At 40.6% G+C, this 24,435-nt stretch overlaps 1 protein-coding gene across 5 annotated transcripts in view; it reads right to left on the bottom strand.

The window, feature by feature from the left end:
• KAT2B (lysine acetyltransferase 2B) overlaps nucleotides 1-24,435 on the bottom strand; it is a 102,325-nt gene that overhangs the window by 2,143 nt on the left and 75,747 nt on the right. For 3 of the 5 annotated variants that reach the window (XM_082747757.1, XM_082747758.1, XM_082747761.1), the window contains exons 10-17: nucleotides 22,229-22,437; nucleotides 21,064-21,190; nucleotides 16,152-16,262; nucleotides 12,456-12,599; nucleotides 7,008-7,122; nucleotides 5,474-5,510; nucleotides 5,169-5,232; nucleotides 4,987-5,071 (exon numbers count right to left, since the gene is read on the bottom strand). In XM_082747757.1, the coding sequence (XP_082603883.1) occupies nucleotides 4,987-5,071; nucleotides 5,169-5,232; nucleotides 5,474-5,510; nucleotides 7,008-7,122; nucleotides 12,456-12,599; nucleotides 16,152-16,262; nucleotides 21,064-21,190; nucleotides 22,229-22,437 (892 nt within the window). The remainder of the gene's footprint in view (nucleotides 1-4,986; nucleotides 5,072-5,168; nucleotides 5,233-5,473; nucleotides 5,511-7,007; nucleotides 7,123-12,455; nucleotides 12,600-16,151; nucleotides 16,263-21,063; nucleotides 21,191-22,228; nucleotides 22,438-24,435) is intronic. The other 2 variants (XM_082747759.1, XM_082747760.1) reach the window with 1 other exon arrangement.

Raw genomic sequence — 24,435 nt, 5'->3', positions numbered from 1 at the left:
GAGAGAAATCTATGTCATCAGCATGGCTACATTTTTATCATCCCAAGCCCTAAGCTTAAGAGACATTCTTAGGATCACAGAAAACAGTTCTTAAATTTTATGTTGTTTCTGTTGTGAGAGCTTCTTGTGTAAAATCACAGCATTTTTGCGTTGAAAGGACCATTATTAGTCATCTGGCCCAATCCCCTATTCAGCACAAGGAAGCTAAGTAGATCAGCAGTGGTAAGTACGATAAACTAAGTACTGTTAGCTATTCATCCAGAATTATACAGAAGAGGCTCTCTCTACCCAGAGTAGAGCAGGTGGAACATTTGTCTGAATCATTTCATTACTTAAATCCAAACAATAAGACTGAGTTTGTTTCACTACATTCACAGTTGTTTAGAGCTGCAGAAACAGAACTAAAGTAGAAAAACTGATCATAAATAAATCTACAGATACACCAGGTTCCTTTCATATAAAATGGTTCAAATGAATTTAGTTTCATGTTCCATGCATGAAATATGAATCACAGACAGTAAAAAAACAAAACACAAATAGTAATTTCTTTTCTAAAGCAAGTAAGCTTTGAAAAATTATTGTAAAAATAGTATTTTCCTAATATATTCACTTGCTTTAAATTATATCATTTTACAAATGAAAACAGTACTTTTATTTAAACTTGTAAGAATAGGGGCGCCTGGGTGGCTCCATCAGTTAGTTGGGCGTCTGCTTTGGCTTGGGTCACCATCTCAGGGTCTTGGATGGAGCCCTGCATCAGGTTTCCTGCCGAGCAGGGAGCCTGCTTCTCCCTTTCCCCCCGCCACTCCCCCTTCTTGTGACTGCTCTCTTTCTCTGTGTGTCAAATACATAATAAAAGCCTTTTAAAATAAATAAATAAATAATTTTTAAAAAATGAACTTGTAAAAATACCATGGGGCTTGTTTACTCTTCACTCTTAGAACTAATTTACAAAATTCCATGCAGATTAGAAGACGTTAACATTTCTGTATGCCTGGGTGGCTCAGATATGCTGCCGGTTAGGTGCCTGACTTCTGATTCCAGTTCAGGTCAAGATCTCAGGGTCGTGGGAACTGAGTCCTGTGTCAGGCTCTGCCCTGAGCATGGAGCCTGCCTGAGATTCTCTCTCCCTTTCCCAGTGCCCCTCCCCGCACAGGTATGTACTCTCCCTCTCTCTGTAAATAGGGGCACCTATTTCTCTCTCAAATAAATAGGGGCACCTAGGTGGCTCAGTTGGTTAAGCAGCTGCCTCTTGGTTTTGGCTCAGGTCATGACCTCAGGGTCCTGGGATAGAGCCCCACAGCAGGCTTCACGCCCCGTGGGGAGTCTGTTTCTCTCCTTCTCCCTCTCCCTACGCTCCTCTTGCTCCTCCCCTGGCTAGCATGTGCGCTCACTCACTCTCTCTCAAATAAATCAATAAATCTTTAAAAAAAAAAAAAAAAGAGAAAAATCTTATACAAAAAAATAAAAAAAGAAGATGCTAACATTTGTCTACTTATAAGTCCCCTAGTTGTCTTTAAGTCTGGTTCTGTCAAAAAATTATATTAGCTGTACATGGAAGAGTAAGTCAAAATTGTTTAAAAAATAAAATAGCTCTACCAATGCCCAAATTCCCACTATATTATCACATTTTCCAGAAGGAAAGAAACTTATAACTGAATACACTGGGATCATCAGCTAGTGAGATATATAAATTTATGGGCAACATCCAAAAATGGGGAGAATTCATTTGTGTCAAAATCTTAAATCTACCACAAAACACCAAAGAAAAAAATGCGAAATAGGTACTTTTGCCTACTTCCTTTGACTAAAGCTTCTCTTGGTTAGTGGTATGTCATCGTATCTGAGAGTTCAACTTTCAATTTTCTTTCTTCTCTAACTAAAACGGTTCAGAAGGAGAGAAAAATTGGCAAGTATTAAGATACTTTATAAAGGCTCAGCAAATACCCACTAGCTGTCTCACCCAAGTGTGACTGAGCAGATAAAGATGTCCTCTCAGTAAATGAAAGAAGAGCAATGAAATTAACTGTGCCTCTCTAGGTAGAGTTGGATATCTACCTTACCACCTAATGCCTACCACTTAAGATATGCTGCTCAATACAGTGTTTATGTTTTAGAAGGAAGAGTTGTGTAACTAAAAGGGGGTGGGGGGAATGAAACATGGCACAAAGAAGTTTATCCAAAAGATTTCAAACTATTATTTGGAAGAAAGGGGGTAAGAAGAGATGGAGAGAGCCTAAGCTACAGCAGAAACAAAATGAGAGTCATAGAAGTATTTGGATCTTTCAGAATAATTAAAATCAATTCTGTGTTATTTTCTTTCTATATTTCTATTCTATTCTTAAGTTATAAATAACATCTTTCGGGTGCCTGGGTGGCTCAGTCGGTTAAGTGTCTACCTTTGGCTCAGGTCATGATCCCAAAGTCCTGAGACTGAACCCTGTATAGGCTCCCTGCTCAGCAGGGAGCCTGCTTCTCCCTCTCCCTGCCACTCCCCCTGCTTGTGCTCTCTCTGTCAAATAAATAAATACAATCTTTAAATAAGTAAATAACATCGTTCTCCCTCTAGCCTTACTAGAAGCTTACTGACCAAATGGCATGTTAAAGAAGGTGATTAAGTATCAGTGATATCACATATGGAAAAATCATTAAATTATTCAATTTTCATCCCTCCCACCAATAGTGGAGTTCTGAGTAAATAGGAAAACCCTGCCCAGCAATCCACGCATGGTAAGAAGACATGCTTGGGCCAGACTACTTCTAAATGATATAGGCTGGACCTCATTCTTATGGAAGAAAATGAGTTTCTGAGAGCACAAAGGAAAGAGAAGAAATGTTTTTAGAAAAAGCTGAGAAGGCAATTATGGGGGAAAGTAAAATTACAGATTTGTCAGTCTTGCCCTAAAAGCATGGCCGTCTTAAGGATAAGACTATACCTTTCACCCAGCACCTAAAGGCACCCTAAGAAAAATATTACTGCTCCCCTAAAAAGCACCACTCACTGTTGTAACTTTGTCTAGAACACACCTCAGTCTACCTTTGGGCTTGCTCAACAGGGCCAATATTCCACTCGAGCAGTCAGCTATGCATGCAGGTGGTATCCAACTGGAGAGGCTCATTCCCTTCTCGGGCTGGACCAAGCAAAACATTTCCAGAGCGGACAGAGGGGACCTTCTAGAACTACCATTGCAGGTCTTCAGAGAGTACATGAGCAGGGCTGAAAGATAATTATTCTCCCCCAACCTTATATAACCTCCTATGAGTGTTTCATGAAAGGAGTTGAGATGGTCCAGGCGATGAGGATGCAAAGGTCAGTTAAGTTTGGAAATGGGCATAAAGGATTTTAACAGGGAGCCTGGGTGGCTCAGTCGTTAGGCGTCTGCCTTCAGCTCAGGTCATGATCCCAGGGTCCTGGAATCGAGGCCCACATTGGGCTCCCTGCTCAGTGGGAGCCTGCTTCTCCCTCTCCCACTCTCCCTGCTTGTTTCCTCTCTCGTTGTGTCTCTGTCGAATAAATAAATAAAATATTTTTTAAAAAATAAAATAAAGGGTTTTAACATATTTTTTACAGGATGGAAAACACTGAGGGGCATGTGACCAGCTCAGGCAAGGGGGCATGGGACCCTTGATCTCAGGGCTGTGAGTCTTAGCCACATGTTGAGTATGGAGATTACTTAAAAATAAGACCTTTAGGGCGCCTGGGTGGCTCAGTGGGTTAAGCCGCTGCCGTCGGCTCAGGTCATGATCTCAGGGTCCTGGGATCGAGTCCCGCATCGGGCTCTCTGCTCAGCAGGGAGCCTGCTTCCCTCTCTCTCTCTCTCTGCCTGCCTCTCTGCCTACTTGTGATTTCTCTCTGTCAAATAAATAAATAAAATCTTTAAAAAAAAAAATAAGACCTTTAAAAAAGAATAAAAAGAAAAGAAAATACTGATTCCCCAAACACTCTTCCATTCAGAATTCTAGACTCACTCAACCCTTACACTTCAGTTTTCATAACTAAGATACAAAGAAGCAAGGCAGAGAGAACAGAGAAAGAAAAGCATATGGATGAAGGTCCATGTCAAGGAGGACAGACTACCAAAATCATTACAATGACGACAGTGAAAACTCATGTGAAAATTAATGCTACAGAAAACACCCACAAATAACTCTTTTATCAGGGAGCTAATAGAGCCCTTTCATTCTTCCTTTCGTATTTTAATAACATCTTAGTACCAGGAACAGTTTGCAGGTAGAAAAGGGACAGAAGACACAGGCTGTCTCCGCAACAATGGCCACACAACTGACTGAAAACAGTTCAGCTAGTTGTCTGTCATCTACACAATGCCAAATTAGCTTAATTGGATTCTCAATTGGCTCAATTAATCATTTTAGCATGGTGCAGGCACAGCAGCAAATTCCACAATTCTACATTTCTAAAGCATTTTGTGTTTGTCTGGCATTGGATGTGGAACAAAGCTTTTAACGGGAATATAAATAGTGACACTAATAGTATCCATCAAGAGCATAGAAAATCGAGAACTGAGTTACTAGGATTTCTCCCTCTGCCAGTGAAGCAGGCAAGCAGCCTTACTCCAACTTCTTTTGCATCACTTTCAAAAATTATCAAAAGCCTCAAAATATATCAAGAGGACAGCCTGAAGTTCTCCATGTGCAACCAAATGGGTAGAATGTAAATCAGGTGATGTCCGAACAGCCAGCTTTCGCATCTATGGCTGGGTGCAGTTTGCCACCGGGGTTCTCTGCATCCAGTGCTGGTAGCAGGTGGCTGTCAAAGGTGCAAGCATGTCTAACGAGACTGGGCCACCCACCTGTCCTTTATCACTCTGCTCTGTATCAGTGGCCCGGATGCAGGGAACCCCCCCGCCCATCACACACACCCTACCCTACAACAGAAGAGTACAAATCAACCTCAGCAACCACGTGTCCCCACACCGCCATCCAGAGAGAGTTAAATCTATACTTAGAAAATGTTAATGGCATTACCCATGGGGAACCTTATAACTTCATAATATCCCGGAGCTTCTGTTCTCTTCACAGGTTCCATGAAGGGCCAAGCGCTTTGATGGCTCTTGAGTAAAGAAAAAAGTAAGGTATCTAATATGGAAATTCCATGTGGGAAATCATTTCAAAAATCTGCATGAGGGGAATGAAAAGAAGACCCTCACCTTCACCTGCTGCAGGATGCTCTTGAGAGTGCTGTAAAGCTGGTCAGGGTCTCTGGGCTCTTTACTTGAAAGGAAAAGAGTAAACAGCAGAGAACCATGATTAGTTTTTGGCCCCCTTGCCAGGGGATTCCTATTCTGCTTACTTTGACCAAAACCTAAAATGGGAGCCATCCCAGATTTTTTATGAAAACTGAAAAGCAGCAAGTGCTGTTAATGGGTGATTATAAGCAGTTTGCCTGCTTCCTCTAAGTTTCTGGAAGGAGAGAAAAATCACTTCCATTAATATCCTCACCCATCCTACTTACCTTTTCTCTTTTCCACTCGGCTTCCAGCCTGTCTCTCCTATATGTCAACAAAATTAAACACTGAATGAGAACTGCTTTTGGTCAAGAGAGTAACAAAAGTAATAGTTAACAAAAGTGAAATAAATTACAAGCATGCCTCAATAAAAGTCTACCTCTGGGAAGACAGAAATCAACTGCAATTAATTACTTCCTTCTATAGCTAACAGCATGAAATATTTCCAAGACAGCCAACATCTCTTTCTGTTGGCATTTTTTAAAGAAGGAACTCCCAACTTTTCAGAGGAAAACATAAAAAATAAGTATGTCCAGTATTGGGGGCACGTGTATATTTTAAACTCTAAATCACATATTTTGCTAATCACCACGTAAAAAAGAGTTAAGCTGTTATTTTAGGTTAGAGCAAACCTTATCCTGGCCTCTATTTTATTTGGCAATACAAGATGGTTGTAATACAAGATGGTTTAGTGCAGCAGAAAGAAACTATAGCCTCAAGGATTTAATTTCTTGCTCTCTCCTTAAAAGCAAACTTATCCGAGATAAGTTACTTAACCTTTTGCCTCTGTAATTTATCAATCTATAAAACAGAACTCTAAAAATTAGGTGATATTATCCCTTCTGAGATTAGCTGATGTATGTAAAAACAAAACAGAAGAATGCCGGCACAAGCGGGCATTCAGCAATGTGATAGCTATGATGCCATTAGCAGGGGTAATGTAGGGAAGTGAAATTTCTAGGTCTAGAAGTAAAAGTCAGATCTGCTATAGGGTAGCTATTGTATTGAAGGAATGTATCTTGCCGGAATAAGGTCTTACTTTTTTCTGGAGAGCTGTGGTTTGTTTGATTTTGTGCTGTGTATTCAATCTTCAATATGCTACAAAACCCTGGATCTGAACTCAATGAAAGTGTGGCTATTCGACAGCTTTCGATCTACAAAAACAGCTATTTTGCAAGTTCTCATCCATAACAATTCCTCTCTAATGCGCACAGATAAGAACCCTTGGGAAAACTACTCTAAAATAGGGAACATGAAACAAATTACATGTTTCCCAATCATCTTTTCTAGAAATTTGGAGACAATTTTGTCCAAGCACACACCTGGGCGGGCTGCAGTCCTGAGAGCATGAGCAAGGGTGCACACGGCAACAAATCCGCAGACCAGCATCCCACTGCGGCTAATTCTGACGGTTACTGGCCACGGGCTATTTGCGATCAAAGGACTTCACCATTCTGAGATTCAATTTCCCCATTTGTAAAAGTAGAATTTCCCCATGCTATCCACAGCCATCTTTCAGTAAATGATAGATATGAACAGCTATAAGGAGGAGTCATCTAAGTCCTCCTTAATTTGTTTGCACTCAGTAGAGAAAAGGCAAAGGGAAAGCATCTGCTCCCACACGACTACAAACACCAAACACCACAAAAGGAGACAAGCAAGGCAAAAAGCTTTCCAAATCACTGCACTCTGGCAACCGGTTCAAACACAGTGCATGGCAAACCCGAAAGATTTTGCTTTTTAAAGAAGATCTATACATACTAATTCCAGGAATGCTTTCTATTGGAATCTGCCGAACTCCATCTTTAAAGCATGAAAGTCCAGGGTATACTTTTCGAATCTGGGCTTGTTTTCTTTCTATCAGCTTTTTAATGATCTGTAAAGCATAGGAAGAAAATGCGTTTAGTAACAGAAGTCTGTTGGCTACAGATGACATCAGTCCACCTAAAAAGTCGGTCTCCTAAATAAAGTCTTCGGGACGCGAAAGGGAGAGAGGGTGAATGCAATTGAACAGAGAAGACCTGGAAATGTACTATTATACCATACCCGTCCAGCGGCATTCACACAACCCTTTTTTTTAAGATTTTATTTATTTATTTGACAGAGAGAGATCACAGGTAGGCAGAGAGGCAGGCAGAGAGAGAGGAAGGGAAGCAGGCTCCCTGTCAAGCAGAGAGCCCGACGTGGGGCTCGATCCCAGTACCCTGGGATCATGACCTGAGTCGAAGGCAGACGCTTTAACCCACTGAGCCACCCAGGTGCCCCTCACACAACCATTTTTGAATACTTGTCCCTTGCCATCAAAAAAGCCAACAGTGAGAGAACACACTACCCTGGAGGCCCGCTGTCCTCTTTGGCACAGAAGTCAGGTGCCCTGCCCTCCTTCTCTGAGGAGCCTCTGCTGGAGCTGATCAGCTACCCAGCCCAAGCCCCAGTGCCTGGACCTCTTCATATCCCCCAACTAGGAGCGAAGTGTTCCCTTCTCTGGACTGGAGGGCACTCGAACAGGCCTCAGAAAGTCCCCAGTCCCAGGAAGGTTGATATTATTCAAAATTTTCAAGGCTTGAGCCCTAACCTATACTCTTTGCATCAGAAAAGCGGCTCCAAACTGTTGAGGCAACACACCCCCTGATATGAGCATATATCACCCCCAGGATGAATGATTCGGGAATTCTGAGAGAAGTTTGTTTTGTTAAATAGTTCCTGAAGTACTGAGGTCAACTATTTCCAAAACAGTGCTGTTTCCCGTTTAAAAAGAAAAATTAATTAAAAATAGCCATCCAGAAATTAACTATGTCGTAACTGATTTTGGAAAAGAAAAAATAAAAGAGAGGGAAAAAAGGATGGTGGGGAGCAAACCATAAGAGACAGGGTTGACGAGGGCAGTGGGGGATGGGCTAGAGGGTGATGGGCATTAAGAAGGGCCCCTGTGAGGAGCTTTGGGTGTTATAAGTGATGAATCACTAAATTTTATATTACACTGTAAGTTAACTTACTAGAATTTAAATAATAATTTGAGAGAAAGAAAAACACAGTAGCAGTCAGTAATTGAATTCACAAAGGTAAACTAAAAATTCCAGTTCCTAACAGCTTGATCTCAAACGTATCATTGGTAAATGCTCCAGCATGAACACATTTTAATCCTGACAATTAAACAAAGAACTTCATAAGGTGACTGGGACTAGTAAAAGTGTATGTCTGGTAAAGCTAGTTCACTGCTGTGCAACAGAAATATCATGCAATCAGCTCATGTCAGGTTTTACTCATTTCAGAGAGAGAGGACAGGAGCAGTGGAGAGGGGCAGAGGGAGAAGCAGGCTCCCATCGGAACAGGAAGCCCAGACTGGGGACTCAATCCCAGGACCCTGAGATCAAGACCTGAACTGAAGGCAGAGGCTTAACCAACTGAGCCACAAAGGCGCCCACCCTCCTCATCCACTCATGTTCCAGTAGCCACATTTTTTAAAGTAAAAAGTAACAGGAGAAACTGTACTTTAACAATACATTTTTTATGTTTTTATTTAATCCAATACATCCAAAATGTTATCACTGTAGCATATAATCAGAAAAAAAAGTAGGAGATATTTTACATTTACATTCTTTTATTCCTAACAGGTCTTCAAAATCAGAGTGTTTTATATTTAGAGAGCATCTCAATTTCAACTAGCCATGTATCAAGCAGTCAGGAGCCAAATGTACCTAGTGACTGCTACTCTGGATAGGATAGATCTAAATGCATGCTCTCTCTTTGTTTATTTACGAGTCCAGATTCTTTAATTTATTTTTTTAAGATTTTTTTTTAGGCGCCTGGGTGGCTCAGTGGGTTAAGCCTCTGCCCTCGGCTCAGGTCATGATCTCAGGGTCCTGGGATCGAGTTCCACATCAGGCTCTCTGCTCAGCAGGGAGCCTGCTCCCCACCCCCCTGCCTGCCTCTCTGCCTGCTTGTGATCTCTGTCTGTCAAATAAATAACACTCTAAAAAAAAAAAAAAAAAGATTTTATTTTTGGGAGCACCTGGGTGGCTCAGTTGGTTAAGTGTCCCCCTACTGATTTCAGCTCACATAGTGCACTCGGGGTTGTGGGATCCAGCCCCATTAGGCATTTGGCTCCGTGAGGAGTATCTGAGTTTCTCTAACTCTGCCCCTCCCTCCCCACACCTGCATGCTCTCCCTCTCTAAAATAAGTAAATTTAAAAAGAGAAAAAGATTTTATTTTTAAGTAATCTCTATAGCCAACATAGGGCTCAAATTTACAACCCCAAGATCAAGGGTCACACGCTCTTCTGACTGAGCCAGTCAGGTACCCTGAGTGTAAGCCTAATTAAGTTTTTAAATTTATCTAAGTAATCTCTACACCCAACTTAGGGCTCGAACTCACAACTCCAAGATCAAGAGTCAGATGCTCTCTGACAGAGAGAGCCAGGCACCCCACCCCAGTCTAAGTCTTTTTAAAAGAGAATGCCAATGGTAATTTCTTAAATAAACACCTTCAGAAAATATAATTTCAAATATAATTTTTAAACTTTTTCTCTTTATCACGGATACTCTCAGATGTGATGACCCACCCAGGTGGCTTCCATACCCCTTGTGTAGCACCCTGAAGGTGGCGGAGCCCTAGTGAGTGACTCGTAATGACAGCGGAGAGCTTCTTAACCCTTCTTTGCCTCCAAGGGTTACCCTGGAGAAAGGAGACACTTTACTTGTGTTTCAGTCTTTTATCTTCACCTTCCTCAAAAATGTTTGCAATTCTCCACCATGTCATCATCATTCTTCCCTCAAATTCTTCTCCCATTTCATCGCTTCAGTTTTAGTCTCCCCAAACACAAGATTTGGGGGAGCTCTTCCATCTTTAATACGTCACCAAGTCTTAGCACGTGTTCTTACAAAGAAATCCCATTGGTTGGCGTCACCCTTACTTTGGATCCTCCAAACCCAGTCCCTCGTCACCTTACTCTCGGATGAAGATTTGAGATGTATCCCTACATCCCAGCTCCACACCCCCACACACATGCATATATACACCCAACTCTGCCTTCTCATGGCCTAGTTATACTTTCTCAAACAGTGGCTATTTCACTGGCACACCTAGGGTCCTAGCTGTGCATGTGCCCATGAATTTAATTATGCTGGACTCTGAATCTTTGCTCATGCTGATGGGATTCAGCAGGCTCAAAACAGTTCAAAACATATTTCCCACAAAGACACCTCCGATGATGTTAGGCCCCTAAAGGACTGCACCTTCCTCTTGCCCTTGTAGTCAACACTCACGAAGTAGCCCTCAACTCCTACTCTGCTCCCCTGTCCCACTGCACTAGCTTTCTCTCTCCATCTCCACTAGGCACAACCACAACTTATTCTGCTCATGCATGCTTTCAGTGGCCAGCAAAGCCCTCCATCTACATACAACTTGTCTGCTAATACCATCAGTCCCTGTTTTCTGCAAGGAGGGTTTTCCCAAGTTGAAATAAAGATACTCGTGAAAATCATTCAAGTTCTGTGGAAGAAGATACTACATGAAATCCAGTATTTTATTATGGTGACTTCGAGTCTCTTTGAAAGAAACTAGCTTAATAGCTCCCAGCCTGCATCATCTACTCAGTGGCATGTGTTAGAGAAGATTGGAGGCAAACAGGGAAGGGGAGGTGAGAGGGAGATGAGATCCAAGAGGGGATGAGCAAAAGGAAGGGGAAGGAGCACTGTCTTCTAAAGGACTGACTGCTCTGCTAGCTCTGTGTTTATGGCTTTGCCCTGTGTGCACTAAGAGCCAAAAGATCTAGACTAGGTGAATCTGCAGGAGACTCCTGCTCTCTTCTTTCACCAGAGATGCATGGGTGCTCCTCAGAGGAGGAAGGAGGACCCAGCAGCTGACTGCCTGGTGATGGCTCTAGTTGGCCAGCAGTCCCTCATGCTGAATGGGGAGCTGCTGAATACAGACCTGCTCATTAAACCCCAAAGAGAACAATGAAGAAAGCTAGCTCTTTAGAAAGAGACAGAGAGAGGGGCCTGCTGTGCTTTTATTAACTCTCCAAGTACCCTATTTGGAATTTACTCTAAGGCTGGCATCTCTGAGCAAGCAACAACAAAGGTTGTTCTTGTTTTCTTTTAAAAAAAAAAAAAAAAAAAGTAACCTTTTGCTCACATTCATAAGAACAAACCTGACCCACATTAAGTAAAAAGGAAAATATTTCTTGAGCACCTACTATGCACCAAACACTGCATAAGGACTTTTATGTCTATTATGTTGATGATGTCTGACAAACAACCAAGAACTGGGATTAAGGGTCATTAGTAGAAACAAGAAAACAAAGATGGGATTTAAGACAGGTGCTTTTTCTAGTTACTTGCTAGAAAAAGAATGCACTAAAATGAGTAACAGGAGTATAAAGTGGAAATGATGAGGGATGACATAGCCACAAACCCCATTTTTGAACGCCAATGAACTAGGGGCAGCGAGGAGGTAATCTTGGGCTTAACACAAAATTCGTTTATTTAATAAATGCACACTCCCCAGTTATGCTCTTTTTATGGTATTTTCTTCTGTCTTGGACAAATGTAAAAATACTACATAGTCAAATCTCTCAACCTTTCCTCTAACTGTTTCTCTTTTAGTTCTTATGTATAAAAGACTTCACCCCAAAATGGGATAGCAAATCACTGAATTCCTACAAATACAGGCCTTCGAAATTCGCAATGTTATCTCTAAGATAAATGCCCATATAAGATGAGGAGTAACAAAAATTCAAATAAGTGGATCAAACTAGTGATAGTGAAGTTCAAAGAAGAAACTGAACACAGGCCAAGTGGTCCTATTCGTACGTGTGTTGGGAAAGTGAGGTAGGAAATGGATAAAGACACCAAGCTAGAGGCTTAAAGCATCAGTAATGGCTTTTAGAGAAGAGTTTAGATAAGCGAAGAAGTCTGGGAAGGATGCATGAGGCTAACTGTAAAGGCCTTGAAGGCGAAGGTAAGATGTCATCATATTTTACAAGTTTTATATTTTATACCCATTTAACAAGTATTGACCCTCTTAGGAATGGTGCCTAGAAAGGAAACAGATCAAGCATCCCATCAAAGAAGAAATCTGTACAAACCACAGCAAACCGAAATCATGATGACACACCATAGAGCCATCCACACAGAGCCCAGAGACACGCAACTCACCCGACAAAGACCAGCCTGTAGAGAAGGAACAGGAGGTGGTCCCGTGCTTACCTCCTTTTGCTTCTTGATGATGACAGAAAATTCTGTGTATGGGATCCTTGGATTTAGCTCACATCCCATTAGAGTGGCCCCCTCATAATCCTTGATGTAGCCAACATATTTGGTTTTAGGTATTTTAATTTCTTTGGAGAAACCCTGCAATGCAAATAAATTCATTCATATAGCCACTGTGCAACAAATATCCACTGAGTGCAAACTGTATGGTAGGCAGCAAGATAGACTTTTTTCAAGTTCTCATCATATTACTCAGGAAAGGATCAGCATCCCCACTGTGGAGTTCAAAAACATCAAGAATCAAATACCAAACAGGAAGCAAGACAACATAAAAAAAATAACCCTAGTAAAACACAAATTATACTAAACAGTTCTTTAACAGACCTAATATTATGGTTGAATTTTCCATTAAATTGAACATTCTCCTAATTCCTCTTCAATTCCATTAAATTGAAATTCTCCCAAATTGGGGAGGGGACCCCAGGATTCTCAACAAATCAAAAACCAATCTAAGTTCTAAAAGAAAAGTTTATCAAAAAATACAGTAATTAGAGGTACCTGCCTGGGTCAGTCAGTAGGGCATATGACTTTTTCTTTTTAAGATTTTATTTATCTGAGGGGTAGGGAGAGCAGAGGCAGAGGGAGAGAGAAACCGAAGCAGACTCCATGCTGAGTGCACAGCTGGATGCAGAGCTCGATCTCACAGCCCTAAGATCATATCCTAGACTGAAACCAAGTTTGCTGCCCAGGCACCCTGGACCATGAGACTCTTGATCTTGGAGTTGTGAGCTGGAGCTCCACATTGGGTACAGTCATTACTTAATTACTTATTACCCTTTTCCTTTTTTTTTAGATTTTATTTATTTATTTGAGAGAGAAAGAAAGAGAGCACAAGTGGGGAGTGAGGAGGTGCTGAGGGAGAGGGAGAAGCAGACTCCTGCTGAGCAGGGAGCCTGACCAGGGTTTGAACCCAGGACCATGAGATCATGACCTGAGCTGAAGGCAGAGGCTTAACCGACTGAGGCACCTAGGTGCCCCCAAAATTAAATCTTTAAAATATACATATACAATAGTTAGAACTTCAATATTGATTAAATGAAACCCCTGCTAACTATATAGGCAAAAACTTCCAGACCATTGTAATGTGTAGCTGTGTCAGTGACATTTATCTGTAATATGTTCATTTATATACTTTAATCTGCAATAACCAAGTGCTACAGGATATATATTCATATATTTATATGATAAACATAATTTTCCTTATAATGCCTATTTCAGTTCTTTGCAGTGAATTACTTGGAATTCAGACTACCACAATGACACTGCCTCCCTTTCAGCAAAATTTATTCTCCAAGCAATCATTACCATCATCCTCATAGAGGACTACAGACAAGTCATTTAAGAACCATGACTGGTATTTCAAGCTTTGCAATGCAGTTGCAGCCCAAGAAAGCTGATACTCAAGCCTTCAGTTAACAATCCCACTGAGTTCTCCCAAATGAGTTTTATTATAAAAGTCACAGACACAACCCAAAGAATGAGAAGAAAACAAATAGGAGATTAACTATCTGTCATCAGAGGGAGAAAAGCTCTCTAATTACATGAGACTTATATAAAGAAGTCAACAGATTTTATGTAATGAAGTCTTTAAGAAATTGTATATAAAAAGTCACAAGCAATGTTGAAACAACTGACCAATGGGAGAAAAATAATAAGATGTTAATATCCTCATATATAAAGAGTCCTCATAAATCAATGTGAAAATAAATATTTTAGTAGAAAAAGAGGCAAAATACAATGAACTGGCAATTTAAAAACAGAAAAAGAAACACAAAGGGCCACTGCATAAGTAAAAACACATCAGGGTGCCTGGGTGGCTCAGTGGGTTAGGCCGCTGCCTTCGGCTCGGGTCATGGTCTCAGGGTCCTGGGATCGAGTCCCACATGGGGCTCTGCTCGGCAGGGAGCCTGCTTCCTCCTTTCTCTCTCTGCCTGCCTCTCTGCCTACTTGTGATCTCTCTCTGTCAAGTAAATAAATAAAAAAATCTTTAAAAAAAAAAAACAAGAAAAAAAACACATCAAACTTCACAATAATTAAATAAATATAAACATACACAATTTATTATCTAGGAAAGGAGCAAAAAAAAAAAATGTTTTTCAATCATCAAACTTTTTCCTGAACCCCCTTATATATTGCTGAAAAGGACAGAAACTGTTATAGCATTTGGCAATGCATAACAAAACCTCAGATATATTTGGAAACAACTCTACTTCTAGACATTTATTCTAAGCAAACTTACCACAGATGAGGTAACATACCTACGAACACACAGTTATAAATGTAATTTACATAGAACAAACACCTGAATGTCCTAAACATGTAGTATTGGTTTAATGAAGTATTTTCTAATTATACCATAAAATTTCAAAGAACCATCAAAAATTATATAAATATTGGGGCGCCTCAGTGGCTCAGTTGGTTAAGTGACTGCCTTCAGCTCAGGTCATGATCCTGGAGTCCTGGCATGGAGTCCCACATCAGGCTCCCTGCTCGGCAGGGAGTCTGCTTCTCCTTCTGACCCTCCCTCTCCTCATGCTCTCTCTCTCATTCTCTCTCTCAAATAAATAAAATCTTTTTAAAAAATGATATAAATATTAATAATCAGATTAAGTGAAAAGGCAAGTAATTCAATTACATATAATAGAAGCCCAGTTTTATATTTATATCCATATATACACATTAGCACATACACAGAACAATTATTAGGAGGGTACCTATTAAAATAGTAACAGCACATCTCTTTGGTGGTAGAATTACAATAGATTTTTCTTCATTCTACTTACTATGCCTTCCACAACTTCTATAGTAACTTTACATTATTTTTGTAGTTAGAGAAGTAAATGAAAATGTTTAGGAATTATAAAGCATTATTTTAAAAAAATATGCAGTCAATGAATAATCTTTAAAAAAGTTGAGCTGAAAACTTCTAGTAAGAAAGGACCAAGATGGCAGCCAAGCTCCTAGCCTGCTGTGTGCTGCCAAAAAAGGATTCTAAGAAGTATTTCATAATATTCATAACTTTCTTTCTGATGACATAAATGGAGGATTTCCACAGACAAATAGATTTCCACAGAAATCTATTTCTCTTATTCATAGAGAACTCTACTTACCTAGCCCTGGGAATTTCTCCTTAGCCTGGGGATACCATATTTTAGAATTCCACGATGCAATATTATACTTCCTTTATAGAGGGCATTCATTCACTCACTCAACATATCTCTAGTACTTACTGTGCTGGTTATAACCGCTACTAAAATCTGAAGCTTAGTCCTGGCTTAAGGATTAACAAGTAGTTGCCATGTCCTTCTTATAAATAGAAAATGCTAGGGGGAAAAACTTCCTTCGATGAAGGCTACCTGAGTATATATTAAGAAAAGAAATGACAGGGCGCCTGGGCGGCTCAGTTGGTTAAAACCTCTGCCCTCGGCTCAGGTCATGATCTCAGGTCCTGGGATTGAGTCCTGCGTCGGGCTCTCTGCTTGGCGGGGAGCCTGCTTCCTCCTCTCTCTCTGCCTGCCTCTCTGCCTACTTGCTATCTCTCTCTGTCAAATAAATAAATAAAATCTTTAAAGAAAAAAAGAAAGAAAGAAAGAAAAGAAATGACAGAACAGGGTTGCACAGTGAAAAACTTACCTGTTTCTTGAAGTAACCGATTGCATATTCATCTGCATATGTGAGGAAGTTCAGAATATCATGTTTTATATGATATTCTTTCAAGTGATTCATCAGGTGTGTTCCATAGCCCTATATGGAAGTTAGTAAACACATAAACATATTCGATTCTGGAAAAAAGACAATCCATTCCTACAGATTCACTCAGAAGCACTGGCAAATTTAGAAATTGGTACTTTGATATATTTTATCAATATAATACTAACACACCCTTTCCTGCATTTCTGAACATTGAAAAGGACCCACAAAACCAATAAATTCAAAATCCTCGACCTGAGATACAATCATCAGTTTAAAATACAAATTTCTTGTTCTTTGGAAGTAACACACCAAGGCTGTAAGCTGTGGCTCAAACCTAAAGACTACTTGCTGAATGTTAACAAAGAAGCTTGGGGAGTTAACACTGATGATTATTAACACTGTGATTATTTCTGCTTATCTTTAAAGTACTTGAGAACCTGTGATGCAAAGAGCTATGTAAATAAAAAGCTAATCTTTACTAGAATAATAACTAAGCCAAGTGTTTCCTGAATGTTTACAAATCAGCAACTCTTCCAAAGAAATGTATCATATCCCATTTACAGGATTTTCGTTTTTGTCTTATCAAGCCTTTCCAAGCAAGGTCTACGAAATCCAGAGTCTCTAAGTGAGCCAGAGGACAGAAGGAAGTAAATTAAAGACAGTGAACAATGTTTAATGATAGAAATACGAAAAAAATATGCAAGTACCAGGTTCTTCAGTGAAGTACAAAGGTTAGTAAATATCTATAAATTTAAAGTGGCTGTTTTAGAACCTCATTAAAAGAGGTGAAAGTAAATCCAAGCATACCTTCACATAAATATTTTAGAATGTGGTGACACACTTTTCTAAAGGACTCAAATGTGCTTACAGGTATGATCTCATGGAACTGCAATACCACAGGGGGAAAAGGATGTTTAGAAATCATTTGGTCTAAGTCTCTGTTCCATGTGATGCTAGAAATCTTCTGCCATCTACCCTGAAAAGGTGAGCTGTCAGAAACCTCCAGCACAGGGTGATCCCTTGGTCCTTAGGTAAACCAGGTCATCTTCAGTTGGGGAGTTCTTCCTAACGTTTATTTGAGATCTGACCCCTTGTTATTTCTACTTCTTGACCTTAGTTCTATTCTCAGAGGAACAAAGACTCATTCCTGCTCTTAACAATTCTTCAAGCCTTTAAAGACCATACTCTTTCATGCCCATCCGTACCTCCCAAACCCCATGTGAAGTATCATCAAGGTTTCTGTCATTCCTTAAAAGGCATTGACTGGAAGACCCCTTACTAATCTTATCACTCTTTTCTGGGCTTTCTCCTGTATAACTTTGCCTTTTGGAAGCATGGAAGGACCAAGCATAATAATTAGGGGATGATCTGCCTGGTAAATAGGAGAAGAGTATTACTACCTCTTTCCTCAAGAAGTTCTTCCACTGATATTACCCAAGGACATTTTAGCTTTTCCCAAACATTTTACAATACTAATATATTTTAAATTTCAATACAACTTGAATAAAAAGAGGAACGAAATATCTCCCTCCTTGAGGAGATGATGGTAAAATGGGGAAGATAAATACATAAATATGTAGTGAGAGTATAGAGCTGTGCTGTTCAATATGGTAGCCAGTAGCCACATGTGGTTTTTGCGCAACTATAATGTGACTAGCTGAAACTGAGATGTACTAGAGTGTGTAAAATACACATCAGGAAAAAGAGACAAAAAAAAAAACCCTCAATAACATTTTATCCTTATTACAAGTTGAAATGACAATATTTTAGATATACTAAGTTAAATAAAAAATTTCAAAATTAATTTCACCTGTTTCTTCTTACTTTTTAAACTATGGCTTCTAGAAAATTTTGCAATTACATATGTGGCTTGCATTTGAGACCCAATGCATATATCTATTGTGCAGCATTAATATAAAGTGATATATTTGTATCTATAATACAGAAAAAGGCAGGGCACCTTGGTGGCTCAGTCCGCTAAGCGTCTGACTGTTGATTTCAGCTCAGGTCATAATCTGAGGGTTGTGAGCTCCAGCCCCATGACAGGCTACAAACTGAGCATGGACCAACATGGGGCTTGAATTCCTGATTCTGAGATCAAAACCTGAACGGAAGCCAAGAGTCGGACCCTCAAATGACTGAGCTACCCAGACACCCCTTGTGGGCCTTTAACTGCCACCAAAGGAGTTTTTTTTTCCTAAATCCATCAAGCAATTTCAGTGTTTATTTAAATATTTATTATGATATTGGGGCACCTGGGTGTCTTAGTCAGTTAAGTGTCTGACTTCGGCTCAGATTGGACTCCCCTCTCTGTGGGGAAGTCTGTTTGTCCCTCTTCCTCTGCCCCTCCTCCTCCCCCTGCTGATGCTGTCTCTCAGATAAATAAAATCTTTTAAAAAAATATGATATATAAATATTAGCTATGTAACTTTAAATCTGCACGATTTCAAATCCAAATAGTTCTTAGATGACAAGATAATTCTAAAACCAGGTGATGAGCTTTTCACGCAAATTCTGAAATGTCATCTTGTGTGTGCTTTGAGCAAGATAAATTCACATACAAATCTTATTTAAAGCATTCACAGGAATTTATATGTAAGCCTGCTTCTCTAAAATGAGTGAATGCAAATTTCAAAGTATCACTTAGCCAAGATTTTTAACATAGTAAATAAAAATCTAAAACCTCCACTTACAAAACGAGTTATTTTTCCAAATAGGTGCCAACAGCACTGTCTTTCATAACTTACCCATTCCATTCAATTGTGAAAGACTAACGTTCATTTTCTAGAAGAGACTAATGTTCATTTTCTAGAACTACAGTTTCAAATCATTTACAAAACGTGGCTTTTTTTCTAGCTCTTCCTCCTGAGTTTGTTATGTTTGGACATCTTCCTGTAAGTCTTTAGAAAATTACATGGTTTGGGAAAAAAATAAATTGCCCTTCTGGGAAGTAATAAGACAAAGCATCCAATTCATATTAAATACCTTTAGTTTCCCTCTGGTATCCCTAAAAGTGTCCAAGTCAACCTTAATCAACCTCTCCAAACAAGGTGCTTGGTTGGTGTAGCTTTCTCTAAAAACAAAAATTTTGCAATCTTTTTCTGAAATTATAAACCAAGGACGTATGCGCCAGCAACCTCTCCCTATGAAAAAAGCCAAACAAATTTTCCTTCTAAGTAAGTTTCTGAACTCTGGACACTTGAATTGTTTCTCACTTTGACTAGGGAAAACATTTTTTAAAGTGATAAGCATAGCAACAGCACCATCTAAAGACACACTGTCAGAATTTCTTGCAAAAGCACCAGACACAGGTTTCAGGCAAACCTGGGCCCTCACCCTCCCCAGTCAGAATGACAGATGTATGAATGATGGGTTTTGTTTATCCTTTGATGCTTAGCACTCTGAGTCAAAGACAAAAAGGCCCACTTGTGCTTTGTGAGAAGAAATCACAGCAGCTCTAACAGGCTGGGTGGAGCAAAGCTCTTAATGAAAACAAAAGTACCCACAGCACTGGCTTCAGCCCTCAAGCAGGGAAGGATTCCTTCCAGTGACTTCCTGTTGGTTTTGATAAATGGCACTGCTTCTTTGCAGCTGGAGAAGACAACCTTGTCCCTAGGCCTGCACTGCCCAATAATGGGAGCACTGGTCACATGTGCCCAGTGGGCACCGGAAATATGGCTGGTCCAGACTGAGATGTGCTGCAGTGTAAAACACACCCTACATTTGGGCACTGAATACAAAACAATATAAAATGTCTCATCAGTAACTCTCTGTGCCATGAGTACCTGCGGTGCAGGGACACTTCTCAGGATATGGTGGGTAAAATAAAATATGTTTTCAAAATTAACTTTGTTTCCTTTTTTTTTTTTTTTTTTTAATGTGGTTACTAGAAAACTTAAAATTACATGCATGGCTCATATTTATCGCATTTTATTTCATTAGGTAACAGTGTCTTAGACTTTCCAGTCACTTTTCTCAACAACTGCCTAACCCTGAGCTACTTATCTTTCCACCATTTGCCCTAGTTCTGCATGACCCTCTTTAGGGTTCCTAAAATACCAAACGAATAATAGTTTAAAGACACTTTTCCTGGTTCTGTTTTCCTGAGGGCAGCAGCAAAGCAGGACACAACAGACACTACACCAGAGGTCTTTCTGCAGACAGTCTACCCTTTATTCCAGTTCCAACATAACACCAGCTGCAGTTTCAATGAAACAGCCTAACTCCTGGGGATGAAGGGACCAGTGACAAGGACACTTGGGAGGGTCAATTAGACACACACACACACACACACACACACACACCCCAAAGGAACCCCACATTCCAAACCCTGCAGGAATACTTCTAAAACTGAATCATAAATTTATTCAAATTTTCCATGACTTCCTTTACAGAATTTCTTTAGCCCTTGACCACCTTTAGGGACAAAGCCGTAAGACTTCTTTCTTGAGTGTAGTAACCCACATCTCACCATATCCTTTCTGGTGATTCAGTGTCACCAGCTGTGTGTGTGCACGTGTAAGCTAACAACGAGCAAGGAGATTTATCTTCAAACCTCCCCTCACTTGTCATACACTATACTTCAGTTGCACTTGGGGCTGTGTGGGGTCCTTGTACCTTGCCCCAATCCCAACAAAGCCCTGGCAGAACCTGACCTGCTGGGATGTGGAACATTCGCTCTCTTCACACACATGAACAGACATTTGCAGCAAGAGAACTCTTCTCAGGAAGTCCTGAACTCCACTTCGAGCCTTCTGTAGATGTGGCACAGACAGACCTGCCCAAACTCTGCAGCTTTAGTGAGAAACACCATATTCTCTGCTTTTCTTCTAACACCTTGGGTTCCCCTTACCTTGACTTGCTCATTTGAGGTTACAGCACAGAAAACAATCTCTGTGAATCCTTGGGATGGGAACATGCGGAAACAGATACCACCAATAACACGGCCATCTTTAATTAGGGCGAGGGTTTTGTGTTTCCTGAAAGAATAAGATTATGGCAAAGTTTTACCTATTTTGGTTATACAAAAATACTTTTGCGGGGGGGTTCCTTAGTAATCAAACAGAAAAGGAAGAGAGTGTTTTTCTTGAGTTTCTATGGAACCCTCCCTTATCTACCCACTATCTAGATAGAACCCTATTAATGTGTACTTCTTAGAGCAAGTTCACGGGCACAAGACTTCATTCATCAGGGCTTCCATCATAACAAAATGCTGGTCACCTAAGAAGGGTCTGAGGTTTATAAATAAAGAATAAGCTATGTGTGGAGGTGCTGACTTGTACTGGAATGGTGTATGCTCAATGCCAAGGGACCCGCAGTGCAGGTTTGGAGGGAAAGCACTAACTCATGACAAATGCAGGAAATGTTTTTGAAGGGTTACTCTGACTCAAAAATATTACAGAAATATTATAGAAGAGAATACAAAATCCTCACATACAATTTACCAAACCCTGCATTGTAGAATCCTGAGAACTTCTGTCTCAGGTGTCCCTGAATTGTCACATGAAGAGATCACATTCCACATAGGCTGCTAGGCTATGTATGTTCAAGTACGTTCAATTAGAGAACTTTAGGTTTTCTGTTGTTTGGGTTTTATTTAAAGCAATGGATTTTCAAATGTGCCTATCTGACAGCCCCATGATTTTCCCTAAATTAAGACCTAGCAACAGCAGTAGCAACTTAAGATACCAAATTCAAGACTGTTTTGAGTAAGGCAAAGCAGGACATCTACTTGGTGCTTGTATTTCTTCACTGCTATAATGAATGAACTAGAGGACAGTCACCAGCAACTTAAAATACAGAGCTTCATTTTATTAACAAAGAAACGTATGAAGTGCTGAAAACTTCACCTGCCTGCTGTTGTCACGGCAACTACCTTGATGGGGCTCTGTACTCCCCAACGTGACAAGAGGCAGCAGGATTCGGTAGCTGACCCTGGCTTGCTTCCACTATCTGAGTGGTTCCCCCTTCACTTCAAAAGTAAGTAAGAAAGAAAGAAAGAGCCAAGTTCCACTTACGGGTCAAAGACAAGCCGTGTGATGTACTCTTTCGGCATCCGGGGCAGCTGGTGTGAGAACACGTTCTGGAGACCGACCAGCCACATTAGAATCTTCTTGTTGGGTTTCTGGTTCAGGGAATTGCCGACCACATGAAATTCAATCACACCCCTGCGCTCTTCCAGTCTTGCTGCCTCGTCCCTGGCTGAATGTGCTGACAGTAAATTGGTCTGCAGGAGACAGGAAAAAATTATACACAACTCCTCTCTTAAGACAATGGGGATCGGACACCTCCATGCTTCTCTGATTTGTTCTAATAAGATACACATTTGTGAATTTTCAGGGACCCAAACAACATACACAAGTTTTAAAACTGAAACGGAAACGGAAGATAAAGCATTTTGAGAAATTAGAGTATCATATGTGTACATGGATATTCGGCGTGGCTTAGGAGCCATCAAACTTTCCTATAAAGGGCCATATAGTAAATATAAGGTCTCTGGGCAACTAGTCAACCCTGCTGTAGTGTGAAAGCAGACACAGACATATATCAATGAATGGTGGCCGGGGAGAGGGTTGCCTGAGTGGCTCAGTCGGTTAGGTGTCAAACTCTTGATTTGGGCTCAGATCATGTTCTCAGGGCTGTAAGATCGAGACCTGCAGAGGACTCCACACTCAGCAGAGAGTCAGCTTGGGGATTCTCTCCCTCTGCTCCTCCCCCCTACTTGTGTACCTTCTCTCTCTCTCTCATGAATAAATGAATGAATGAATAAATAAATAAATAAGTATAGTAGAGCTCCAATAAAACTTTTAAAAGGGGGAAGGGGTAGAGTGCCTAGGTGGCTCAATTGGTTATACAACTGCCCTTGGCTCAGGTCATGATCCTAGAGTCCTGGGATGGAGTCCCACATCAGGCTTCCTGCTCGGCAGGCGGTCTGCTTCTCCCTCTGACCCTTCCCCCTCTGACGCTCTCCCATCTCGTGCTTTCTCATTCTCTCTCTTTCAAATAAATAAATAAAATCTTTTTTAACAAGGTGGGGGCAGGGGTTGAGCAGACCAGATTTGTCCTGTGTACGAACTCCTGGTTTGGAGGAATCCCACCTGGCTAAGCTTTACGGGACCCTCAGGGTAACTGAGCCGCAAAATTCCCATCACAGTCCCAACAGTGGCAGTCACATTTATGGTGTTAGCACCTCTTTTTGGAGGACAGTGTTCTGTCTGAGGGTATCTGCCGTCCCACTCTCAGCTGCAGCTGGCAGCACAACCTTGTGCCAGCACCTTATTCTCCTGCTCTATTTAATCCACCCAGGGGTATGCAGGTAAATGTTCAACAGTCCCCCAGGGAAGAAGAGCCCCAAATGGGAGCACCTGCTCATCCCACTGGTCTACACTGGCTGCCCAGGTGACCAGGGCAACTGTGGTCAATTTCAAGCTACCAACATATTTAACACCCAGCTCACAAAATTCTTGAAAATTTAACAATTGCCTGTGCAAGCCTGTACAAGCCAACCTCATTACACTATCAAATCTACCCAACAAATTTTGAAATGTGTGCTGACATCCATACTTCACAGCTGAAAAACCTGAGCTAAACTAACCTGTGAAGTTACTAAACCCTTGAGAGACAAGCCCACAAAAGGTCTACAGTGTTAGACACCAGGACTGGATATCTACCAGGTAATGTGAGGATAATCTGACAAAGAGGTCTTTCTCTTAAAACATTCTAGTTCTCTGACTTATCCTCAATACCATAAAATAAATATCTCAGAAGCATGACAAATTAAAAACTGATGTAGCAGAACCACACTAAAAAATTTTTAAAAGATACTTTACCAAATAATCTCCAAGCCAGTTCTTTACTTCCTGGAAGCTGTCATATATGTCTTTTTTCTTTTTTTTAAAGTAGGCTCCAAGCCCAGCGTGGAGCCCAACACAGGGCTTGAACCCATGACCCTGGATCAAGAGTCAAGCGCTTAACTGACTGAACCACCCAGGAGCCCCAGAAATGTCTTAAACTGCCTTGGATGCAATGCAATAAAGGAGCTTTTACCAAAACTGCTTTACATGAATCCAATCACTAGTAAATAGACAAATCCAAAGGGGTCGTTACATAAAATTAGTAAGCAGGACTCTAACAATGGTACTGCCATTAAGAAAAAAAAAAGAAAAAGAAAAAGAAAAGGACTGGGTAGGTGTTCTAGATTAAAGGAGACTAAGAGATGAAGAGA

This window comes from Mustela nivalis (assembly GCF_964662115.1).
Source record: "Mustela nivalis genome assembly, chromosome: 1".
NCBI lineage: Eukaryota > Metazoa > Chordata > Mammalia > Carnivora > Mustelidae > Mustela > Mustela nivalis.
The sequence above is the reverse complement of the archived record's forward strand: the minus strand, read 5'-3'. Positions and strand labels throughout refer to the sequence as shown.